Raw genomic sequence first — 12,457 nt, 5'->3', positions numbered from 1 at the left:
AGCTACACATACTGCAACTGATGACTTTTATTAATAGGACACTTACCTATCCTGGAGTCCAGCGATGTCAGCACCGAAGCTGATGTTTCCATCAGCTGTTGGGTGCTGCCGCTGCGATTGTGGGTAAGGCAGTGTAGCATTACAGCTTCACGCCGAAAGCACTACTGCGCATGCGCAAGGGACCGCTGTGTTCTCCTACTGGCCCGGCGGCGGGGGAAGGAGGAGGGAGCCGAGCTGTGACGTAATTTGACATGACCTGGACTCCTGGAAGTGGGGACAGGATACCTGTCAAAGACACGTATGCCCTCCCCGATAGGTGCCAAATGTAGCAAAGGAGAGGGGAGAAAACAAATGAGTGGAAGTTCCACTTTTTAGGTGGAACTCCACTTTAAAGTGGAAGTTTGGTCAAAAAATGAAGTCCTGCTAGATCACTTCAGGCTGGCCCCCTTTGCAGGTACAAATAAGTTTCTATACTGTTTAAAACCCAGTAATACTGTCTCACCCTGCTATGCACATGCTCAGTTGCTCTCCATTTTTAGGTACTGCTGAATTTGTAGAGGCCGATCTACTGACAGCCATAAAGTAGAATTAAGGTGGAGTTCCACCCATCTGCATGATTTGGGAATATATATATATATCTCTTAATAGCATCCAATGTATAATTGCTAATGGATAGTCTCGTTATTAGTGCCGCTTTTTTACATATATTAGAAGAAAAATTACCTTAGATTTTTCCTGTTAGTGAATTTCCATCTTACTTGTGGGCAGGCAAAGCCCACAAGCACACACTTCTGGGATATGGTGCTGCTGTATTACCAGCATGCACCGTCTGTTCTCACACATGGGCAGTAAGCACGGAAAGCGGCGCAGGGAACGTCCGATGTTGTCATCACAATGGGTGGCGGCATCGGAAGTGCCTGCCCCATTGCGATGGCAACCATGATAAGCCTATCAAATATAGCAATTCTAGCCCTCGGCGCTGCCCAATGACTCCTGAGAAATGATGACTCACATCTCATAGGAGCAATAACAAGCACAGGTGCTGAGGGAAATGTCGTTGGGTGCCGCGGAGAGGAAGGGGCAGATTACAAGGGACCACATAGCAACAGGCATGAAAAAGTAAGTTAAAAAAAAAAATAATCCAAATGTCGTTATTTATGTTTATTACCGCTGAATAATGTAAAGTTCATGTTATGGTTAGAACTGGTTAATGACCAGCTGACATGAGGAACTCATAACACGAAAGGAGATTTTTTCAAAAATAACTATTGTTTGCATTGTTATTCCAACGCTGATGTTATAAAGTGAAAGTGTATGCTATGACCATAGATTTCCTATAATAATACCCAGACATGTTATGTGGCAATAAAACTGCTGTGGTAAACTAAGTTCTTTTTTTTTTAACAAACTAAATCAATCTCAAGGATAATTAAAGTGTAAATTTCTTTATCAATTTTGGAATGAGTGGGCATTGAGTGGGCAAAGAACCTGTATTACTGGTCAGAAGTATCCCACTTTTTGATCATTGTCACCAGTATAGGTTTCCCAATTGGACATTATCACCTCTACTCCTGTTCTAGTGACAACCCATCACTTTATCTTCCCGTTAACATACAATGTTCACCAAGACAAAAAGTTAGGTACGATCTCCCCAGCAGAGACACAGAAAGTAATAAAAAAAACCTTCCCAGGTCTATTCAAAATGACAAGTACACTCACTGTCCTTAGATGAACATTGACCTTGATGCAAGGAACATGGGCAGCTCCAAGTCCTTTATATCCCATGAAAGCTTGGTATATTCTTCCCCCAAATGAGAAAAGTTAGGCATCAAACTGCTTGTGTGACAGAGGCACATAGAAATTAGAAAACTTTTCTGAAGGCTTTCACCTGAGCTTGGTTTAACGACTGTCACTGGTAAAATAAGCAAATAAAAATTATATTAAACTCCCAGTTTTTTAAATGTAGAATCAGCAGATGGTTTAATCACATACTAAGTATGCAGCTTCTTTATCTTTTAATCCGTGTCTGCGTTCCAGCTTAAGCTTGGTGCCACGACTGCTGCCCCAGGTTTCCTGTTTCAGGGTTGTATTTTTCTATTGCAGCAGAGTGTTGCCTGTCTACACTGAGTGAATCAATAGAAGCACACAGCTCCATAGCCTAGGATGGCAAGGCACTCCACTGCTCCTCCCTCCTCTTTTCTCCAAATTAACAGACATGGTAGAGACTAAACTGTCCACTGTTAACTCTTTCTTGTGAACTGCAATTTATATGTCATGCACTCCTGAACCATGCATTTTGTACACAGCGTACACCTGAACCCTGTACTATGTACATAGCACACTTATGAACCCTGTACTCGGTGCCTAGTGCACTTCTGAACCTTGTAGTCTCTACTGTACATAGTGCACTACAGAAACCTGCACTCTGTAGATAACACACTATTGATTCCTGCACTCTGTAAGCAGTGCACTCAAGAACCCAGCACTCTGTACATAGTTTACCCCAGATTACACCACTCTGTGCATAGCGCACTCCTTAAACCTGCACGCTTTACGTAGTGCACTCCTGAACCCTGCAGTCTGTACGTAGCATACTCCTAAACCCTGCACTCTATACATAGTGCACTCCTGAACCCTGTACTCTGTACATAGCGCACTCCTGATCCCTACATTCTGTATGTAGTGTACTCCACAACCCTGCACTCTGTACGCAGTGCACTGCAAGACCCTGTACTCTGTACATAGCGCACTTCTGAATCCTGCACTCTATAGATTACTCTTTATTCATTTGAAAAGTAATCAATGAAAGGTTGAGGGAGCACTGTCTTAGTCCACCAGTCTTAGCAGATAAATACGTTTTTCTTGGTAACCACAAATAGCCATAGTACTTGACTTAGGCAGTACCCCCAATAAACAAGGATTGAAAGAAATACCTCTGATTGTACATGTGTGTCCCTCACATATTTCAATATTGGGGTCTTGTTTTGGTAATCCACGCTTATGTTCTTCAATAGATCCAAGCAATGCCTGAAATAGGAATAGTTACAGTATGGAGATTTTTATGTAACACAACTTACATTGTTAAAATGTAAATCATAAGCAAGAACTTACACTAAACTTAGGATGGCCATACATGGTCGAATTTCAAAGGAATTTTCTTTTGAAAATCAGAACATTTGTGCGTTTTGTGATCCGATGGTGCCACCATTGATTTCAAAATTCGGCCAACCAAGCCTTCAATTTCACTTCATGTTGCTACAGAAAAGAATTTTTGTGCCTGGGAATCTTCTTTTCTTTCCGGGAATTTTCTTTTCTTGCACATACGCATTTCTTTTTCAATTACATTTCTCGCACGATTCTCCCATCATTGCTTAGAAAATCGTTAGTTTATCAAAAAATTTCCAACATGTCCGATTACTCAAATTTGATTGCCACAGGAAAAATGGCCTTTTGCTGCACCCCAATAATGGTGCGAAATACGAACGAAAATTCTTAGATAAGGTTTTCAAAAGAAAATTATTTTGAAATTCGACCCATGTATGGCCTGCCTTACAGTAAAAATGTTAAAATTGTCTGTGCTGCTCTTGGTAACCATTGAGTTTTAGTTTTATTTCCCTTTTTCATTTCAAAACACTGTACCGTTTGTTGTGGCTTTTTTGTAACTACTGTGGGGATGTCTGTCTGGGGTTTCATGCGATAAAAAAAACGGTAAAAAAGCTTAAAGTCTATTTCCACTTTTGCAGCCAAATTGGGGTAACACCTAGTTTTTATTTGTTACATGCTCACATTAACATAGCATACCTGAAAAAAAGGCTGGTTACCTTTTTAGGTACTTTTTATTGCTTAAATATCCTTACATGCTCTCCCTACTTTGTAATGTGTAGGAGGGGGCTGTGTAATAATGTTTAACATAATTAACTCTGTCTGTACTGTGTTCGCAAGTTCTTCATTATCAGCTGTAATCTAGATTTGAACACTCTTTCCTAAAAAATAGTTAAACCCGGTACACACGGGCTGAATGTCGGGAGACATTTGCCGGGTTAAAAAAAAAATGCTCGACATTCGGCCTGTGTGTACGTCAGTCTATCAGACAGAAGCTGGCTTCTGTCAGATGAGTATGCTGGAAAACCAGCAACCAACCGACTCCTGATCAGCGTTCTCCTCCAAAGAGCGCTGATTGGAGTGTTCTGGCGGAGGGGCCGTCCCCCTGTCAGAACACAATAGCTCAGCGGGGGAGATTTTTTTTTAAAAGACTGTGGCGTGTGAAACACACCCAAAAACTCCACCCGGTGATGTTACCCTAGTCCTCCACAGGAAGGACCTTACCCTGATCCCCCTGGGCGTTAGGCTCCAGACGGGGACTGAGGTACGTCACTGGGCTCCATCAAAACCAGGCGGACCCCCTTTCTCTGGTGGGTCTGAAACAGACCCACCCAAGTACTCAGTGGGACTCCCCCGAAGGGAGATCACATGAGAGAGGGCGAACTAAGCCAAAAGGCCTATGCTTTATTTTCTGCACTATAAACAAAAAAAGACAGACAACTCTGAAAAAAAACTATATTTTTTTTACTTTCTGCTACAAAACATATCCAATAGACAAAAAATGTTAAAAATAAAATTTCTTCATAAATTTAGGCCAATATGTATTCTGCTAAATATTTTTTTTCTTTACAACCTATGGGATATATATATATATATATATTATTTTTTTTGACTAGTAATGGCAGTGATCACGACCTTATTACGAGACTGTGATATTGCAGCAGACAGTTGGGACACTAACTGATACTTTTAACCCTTTTCGGGGACCATTTACACTAATAGAGTGATCAGTGCTAAAACAAATACCAGTGGCGTGCGCATGTGCCCCAGACCCGGAAGTTCAGGCATGTGATCCTGCACAGCAGAGTCACCTTGCCGCTGTATATATACAGTATAGCGTCTGCAAACAGTTAAAGTAAGCCACATTTTTTGTTTTTCATCTTGCATAGTGAAAGTCAGTGTTTCGCAACCTATTTTTAGTCAATGCACCCTTTAAAATTTTTCAAAAGTCTTGAGGTACCCTTTAAAAATGATGGACAGTCTTGAGGCACCCCATTCTAAAATGTAAAAACTATTCTAATAGTGCTGCTTAAAACAGCAGTATCCACACATATAGGACATCCAACATTAAAGAAGATGTATTCTCCCAGAGCAAATACACTTTTGCAAACTGGTACAGATTAGTATTCCAATGTTTCTCTTCTGCTTCAGTTTTTCTCCATCTCTCATCTAAAGTGCCCTCAAGAAGGTTATAATGGTGCCCACTGAAAACCTGTGGCTTTGTGTAACCAAAAAGGCAGCTTTATCCACACGCCAGCTTGTATACAATTTATGATAAATTTTAAAGCATTTTGCCAAGGCATCCTGATTGAAAAAGTCTGGCGTATGGGACAGTAAAACCCCATCTGTTTGTTTTCATCTGTGTTTTAACAGCGAGATTTCCGTTCACTTCCTGACCTATAGTCATAACAGGAAGTGAGTGAGTTGTCACCAGAGTCACCAGACTTCTTGTTCGTTTTTACTCTCAGTGATAACTGTCAAAGGGACAAATAAAGAGGGCGAATCTCCCTAAAGCCCCATATACATTATTAGATTTTCTGCTGATTTTTGTCTTCAGATTTACCAAAACCATGTAGTGCAAGGGCCGGCCTGATTGCATACAAATTGAAACTCCTAAGGTTTGACCTCATATTATATGGTTTTGGTAAATCTGAAGGAAAAAATCAGCAGAAAATCTGATAGTGTGTACGGGGCTTTACAGGACACAGACAGCAATAAAAACCTGAAAGGTGTTTTAATTTCTATCCACTTTATCCAAGATTTAAAAAAAAAAAGTTTTCTTTAGTTAAGCGTTATTCTTTACTTTGGGTAGAAACAGGCTTTATATTTGTCAGAAGTTTATGGTTGGCATCCTTTAACCATTTGATTCATTAATTGTATATTGTTAATTTATATTAGATTATTTTCATACCTGGGGATGGACAAATGTGAGCTTGCTTTGATGCAGACACTTTCGTATGGATTTTTTGGTGAGGGACTGAGTAGGAGCATCGTCTGATGTAGATGATTTGGAGTCACTAGTGCTGGACACATCTGTCGGGTCTGAAACATGTTTAGAGATTATAACAGACAGTAACGTTTCACAAATAGAACAAATACCAAATATTATTGGCTAAAGCCAAACTCCAGATAGATATAAAAGACACAAATGAATGCAGTGTTGTATTATTAATACATCATTAAATATATGTTGTAAATGCAAGTAGTGTAAGTACGTGACTTTGACTTAAAATGGTTATAAAGGCAGAAGTTTTTTTTTTTTTTTTTACCCTAATGCATTCTCTGCATAAAAGTGTTTGTAAAGTCTTGGGGAGACTGACACCCAGCCAGCCAACCACCCTCCCACCCCCGGTGCTAGATCAACCGATTGCCGATTCCTGCCCTTCGCCTACCAGGCCCCCCGCCAGCCCTACACTTACCCCATCACCCCCCTGTGTCTCCTCCCAAGTCCCGGCAGTCGCTTCTCCTCCTGGCCAATCGGGACTTTGGACTTGCAGCCAATCGGGTCTTAGGACTCCCGGCCAATTGGGTCTCAGTATCTGCTTTCTGATTGGCCGAGAGGAGAAACAGGAAGACATTAGCGAATGTTAACCACTTAAGCCTCGGACCATTTTGCTGACTTAAGACCAGACCACTTTTTGCATATTCGCCACTGAGTCACTTTGACTGATAATTGCGCGGTCGTGCGACGTGGCTCCCAAACAAAATTGCCGTCCTTTTTTTCCCACAAACAGAGCTTTCTTTTGGTGGTATTTGATCACCCCTGCGGTTTTTATTTTTTGAACTATAAACAAAAAAAGAGCGATAATTTTGAAAAAAACGCATTATTTTTTACTTTTTGCTATAATAAATATCCCCCAAAATATATAAAAAAAACATGTTTTTTCCTCAGTTTAGGCCGATACATATTCTTCTACATATTTTTGGTAAAAAAAACGCAATAAGCGATTATTGATTGGTTTGCGCAAAATTTATAGCATTTACAAAATAGGGGATAGTTTTATGGCATATTTATTAATATTTTTTTTTTACTAGTAATGGCGGCAATCAGTGATTTTTATTGTGACTGCGACATTATGGTGGACACATCGGACATTTTTGACACATTTTTGGGACCATTTGTGTCCAACTTCATTTGTCACAGAGGAGGGGGAGGAACAAATGTTCCTTTTTCTCTTGTGTCGACAACCAGCCTGCTAGTCTGTAGTGGTCCTAGGCTTCCCGGTGCAACGGGAAAGCCTGGGAACGCTAGTGGGCAGCATTGGGGGGTCCATTCCTAGCTCTGAAAAAATCATAGGAAGGCTGTATAGCTGCTTGGATCATGTTTACATGAAAGCCCATTGCTGGCTGAACATTTTGATACCAGGTAGACATGTGCACACTGAAATATTTTGTTTCGGAATTTTGTTTTCGTCCGAAAAATACATTTATTTAGTTACTCCCGAAATTCATTTTTATTTATTTAGTTTCGTTAAAAAATGCATTCGTCCAAAAATCTGAAATAATTAAGGTCGAAACTGTCATTAAAGGCTCATGGTGCCTGTCGAATGTTCCAAGAAGATTAGACGGAGCAGCGAAACTGTATGATGCGGCAATCGTACATTTCCAGTCGAATGTTCCGCCTACAAGCTATAGTAGAATTCTCATTTTGTTGTATGACTCTAGTAATAATTACATTTATTAATTATTATTACTAATCAACCACCATTAGAATTCTTCTATAGCCTATGGGCGGAGCATTTGACCATAAATGTCCGCTCGCAGCGACTGCTTCATCGAATCTTCATGTCGAATCTTTTCTCTCTATGTCGAATAATCTTGGACTAGTAAGGTTAGGTTAGGCACATTCAACCTTTTTTGCTATTGTCTCTATAATGTCAAATCTTTTCTCTCTATGTTGAATCTTTTCTCTCTGTGTCGAAGCTTTTCTCTCTATGTATAATAATCTTGATCGAAGAGTTAAGGTTAGGCATATTCGACCACAAGTTCGATGGACACAGATTGCTATTGTCAGCGTCATGTCGAATCTCCTATCTATATCGAACTGTTGTCACAACAAAAATTAAAATAAAGCATTTTTTTTATGTCGGATCTTTCGGTTTTTGGATTTTGCACATTCGATATCGTTTGTAAAACGATAACGAAAATACCCGAAATTCGGACGAAAATGCATTTGTACGAAAACGCATGCACATGTCTAATAACAGGATCATGGCTAGAGCTGCAAACATAATCCTGGTATAACAATTATGTTGTATCACCACAGGATGGCACTGTGGATACACAAGTAGCTGTGTGCCAACATCCTAACTTATATTGGAGAATTGTTGGACATGCAAAATGGACCAATTATGTAAAATATGTAAAAATATAATATCAATATTTTTCACTTTTTACATAATTGGTAACAATTGTTATAATTGGTGGTATGAGTGCTATTTAGGTCAACTACTAGAGTGTTTTTAGCTATATGTATATACAGTACATGCTGTTTTAACAATGTTTAAATAAAAAGATATTGTATTTTTAATAATCTGTATGGGTGTGCCTATAAAGTAAATTTTTCATGTGCAACTGTTTTCCATGATCCTGGCTTAACCACTTATTTTCCAAGACGTGAACTAGACGGCAAGTGGTTAAGAATAGTTATAGTTAGTCTTTTCTCCCATTTTAACATTATAAAAGAAGAGGAATTAAATGCACAAAATAGTTTTGTTATTGCTGCAGATGAAGAAATAAACATGGATTTTATTCCCACATGATTAGGTAATGTATGTGAATTTTTGTAACACAATTTATAGTGTGAACATTCTTAATTGAAATGGAATGAAATTAGTAAATCTCAGTGACTCAACAACAGTTTCTAGTAAATTGTTTATGAATAGTTTCATAAGCATTAAGCTTCAAAAACAGTTAATTTCTGTTGTGGTTTCTGAAGACACTCACATGGTAATAACGCCAACTGCTCTGGTGTTACACAATGGTCCTTGAAGGAACTTAAAGAGAATTCAGTAGAGCCATGGCAAAATGTGCTGTCTAGGTTTTGCGTTTGATGGCTGTGCCATCTAGTGGTAACTGGGCTACTTGCAACTGGAACTTTACATGTACGTCGCCTTAGGATGCTCCTTTTGAATTTAGAGTATGAAATTTTTCCAAAGTCTGGTGTCTGAAAGTAAGAAAAAAAGTAGGAAAACATTCAAAAACAAGTTAGCAAATGCAAATTTTAATCACATATGCATTGTATGACCATTTTGTCACACCATGGGGGTAATTTATAAAAACGGAAGTGAAATCTGTTGCAACTCTGCATATAATCCAATCAGCTTTCAGGTTTTATTGCAAAGCTTAACTGAACAAGCTGAAGTTAGAAGCTGATTGGCTACCATGCACAACTGCACCAGATTCTGAGTGAACTAGTTTTAGTAAATCTGCCCCCATGCGTTACATGTGCATCACAGGCTTAGAAACGACAAGTAAAAGCACATACATATCAAGTATTTCACATGCTCACTTGCATAGTTTTCCTTTTTTATATATATATATATTTTTTTCATTTGCTAAGTGGCTTTGACCTTTATTTAAAATTTGACTACTCCAGGAAAAGTTTATTCCCTAGCACAGCCCCCCCCCCCCCCCTCCTTGTATATCCTCTGCCCAACTTGATCTCCTTACACAACCTTTTATGTAGCTGCCAAGGAAGTGGTGAAGGCTAATACTATGGAGTGACATATTACAGAATTAAAAATGGTTTTAGTATTGGTATTTACAAATTATGTAAATAAAGTTAAAGCAGAGTTACACCCAAAAGTGGAAATTCCACTCATTTGTCTCCTCTCCCCCGTCGGTGCCACAATTGGCACCTTTCGGTGTTAACAGCCAGCAGCTGCAGTATGTGTAGCTGCTGGCTTTTCATTTTTTTTTTTTTGAGCGGAACACCACTTTAATAAATTTCTATGCACAATGTGGAGTGATCTTTGTGGTCCAACAGAATGCAATTTGCCTGTGTTCCCTACTTGCCTATTACAAAGCTTATTTTGACCTTCGACCAAAGGGCATGGAGGAGCTCAGCTATGAGGAAAGATTAGAGGGACTGAATTTATTCTCTCTTTAGAAGAGGAGATTAAGGGGGGATATGGTCAACACGTGTACAAATACATAAGGGGTCCATATAGTAAACTTGTTGTTGAGTTATTCACTTTAAGGTCATCACAGAGGACAAGGGGGCACTCCAAGTCAAATCCCATTAATTTCAATGGCCCCTGTTCACATCTGAGTGTTTTGTCATCTGAAGCAAAATGTATGATGTTCAAAAAAGTACAGGAGATTCCTTTTTGGCAGATTACAGGCATTTTCTGCTTTTTTCATTGGTGACTTTTTGACCTGCCTGTTTTAGGTTACTTTGATGCCTGTTCGTTTTTAATATTTTCTGGCGGGATTCTGACATCATATTGACATCACAGGGTGGGGCTGTTACAATTTTTTTTTTCATTTTTGACATGTTCTGATTGGTGGCTAATGTATTTATATTCTGATTTGATACTGTTGCACTTTATCACGTGCCTGACAAAGGGGCCCTGCGTGGCTCTGAAACGTTGCACTTATCCCTGTGATGTGATCTCCTTCGTTAAAACCTTTGGACGGATGTTGTCGATCCATGGTGTGCTAGCAAATATGTACACTTGCTTGATGTTTCCAGGACCCCACTGGTAACCCACTATTTTATGAGACAGATTTGCCAGGAACGTGTGCGGTAGGAATATTGACCAGGTGTGAATACAGCCTTATAGGTAAAGTTGATCCGGGGGGCTGCCCATTGTCTCCCTTACTGTTTGCTCTAGCAATGGAGCCTCTTGCAGCCAGGATAAGAGGGGATGACCACATCGTGGGCTTTAACCGGTCTACGGGAGTGGACGTGGTGTCGCTATACGCGGATGACACTTTACTGTACCTAGGTGACACGAAGGGCTCTTTGACGACAACCATGAACTTAATTGATGACTTTGGAGTGCTGTTTGGTTTTTCTATAAACTGGAACAAATCGGTATTACTGCCCCTGGATCCCTTACCGGCCCCCCTACCTGACTGTGCAGCCATGATTCAGATAGTGTCCACTTTTAGATATTTGGGGATACAGGACTCCCGGGAGGTTTCCCAATATATCCCCCTTAACCTGGTGCCTCTGCTGGCTAAATTTAGGGAGAAGTGCAAGGCTTGGTGCAAACTACCACTATCTGTGGTGGGACGGACTAATCTTATAAAAAAGGTGTTGGCTCCCCAGCTGCTATACATCTGCCATAATTCCCCGGTATGGATCCCTAAGCGATGGTTTGACAAAATAGACTCCCAGTACAGAGAATTAATTTGGCATAAAAAGACTGCCATAATTGGTTTGAGCACACTGCAATATAATAAGGAGGAGGGGGGCCTGGCAGTTCCAAATGCCAGGGCCTATTTTTTAGCCTCACAATTGCAGCATCTCGGTGGCTGGGGTCTGGAGGATTTACTGGACCCCATACGGAGATTGTTAGGCTCCCCGGTTCACCACCGTATAGCATTCTCAAACTTGGAAGCAGGTTTCCCTCACCTACATAGGGGTGCACCAACCGTAGCCATGCTGAACACACATTGGACATACGTTAAACGGTTGTTGAAGGTGAGGGGTTTTCTCTCTCTTACTTCTATTTGGGATAATGCTCATTACCACCAGCTAATGAAGCTCAAGGGTTTTAACGGCTGGAAAGTGAAGGGCATTGAATATTTGTCTCAACTATACAATGGTCCGGTTCTCAAGTCTTTTTTAGAGTTACAGGGGGAGTTTGAAATACCACGAAATTACTTCTTTAGGTACCTTCAATTGAGGCACGCTCCACAGGTACAATCCAGAACCACACGGCTTTGCCTGACCGACCATACCGTCGACCAATCGATAATAATGGCAGATGGTAAGAAGGGTATGATCTCAAAGGGGTATGGCATTATTCTTGGTGTACTTCAGGATTTGACCACGTTGCCAAGTAGGCGCAAATGGGAGGAAGATCTGGGACCGATGGATGGAGAGACTTGGAATCTTTGCCTCGCCTCTGCCCCCTTGGTCTCAGTGTCGGCCTCCCAAAAACTATCACATCTTTATTTGCTACATAGAGCTTACAGAACGCCAGCCAGGCTCTATGGTTGGGGCCTGCGTGACTCACCCCTGTGCCCTAAATTTAAAAGAGACCATGGAGACCTTCTCCATATGTTCTGGAGGTGCCCCAAACTGGTTAGGTACTGGACTGGGATTCTGGAGACTATTACTCAGGTATTCAGAGTTACCATTCCCAAAAATCCTGTGATCTGCCTGCTGGGGGCCCTGGAC

General features: G+C 40.5%; 1 protein-coding gene across 1 annotated transcript in view; it reads right to left on the bottom strand.

The window, feature by feature from the left end:
- CDC20B (cell division cycle 20B) overlaps window positions 1-12,457 on the bottom strand; it is a 51,283-nt gene that overhangs the window by 17,351 nt on the left and 21,475 nt on the right. Inside the window, exons 3-5 of the mRNA XM_077462728.1 lie at window positions 9,049-9,268; window positions 6,014-6,144; window positions 2,934-3,027 (exon numbers count right to left, since the gene is read on the bottom strand). Of these exons, the coding sequence (XP_077318854.1) occupies window positions 2,934-3,027; window positions 6,014-6,144; window positions 9,049-9,268 (445 nt within the window). The remainder of the gene's footprint in view (window positions 1-2,933; window positions 3,028-6,013; window positions 6,145-9,048; window positions 9,269-12,457) is intronic.

The sequence above is a fragment of the Lithobates pipiens genome, unplaced genomic scaffold (assembly GCF_037356315.1).
Source record: "Lithobates pipiens isolate NorthernLeopardFrog02 unplaced genomic scaffold, aLitPip1_a1.2 Scaffold_3, whole genome shotgun sequence".
Lineage (NCBI taxonomy): Eukaryota > Metazoa > Chordata > Amphibia > Anura > Ranidae > Lithobates > Lithobates pipiens.
This window is presented reverse-complemented; position numbering and strand designations above follow the sequence as displayed.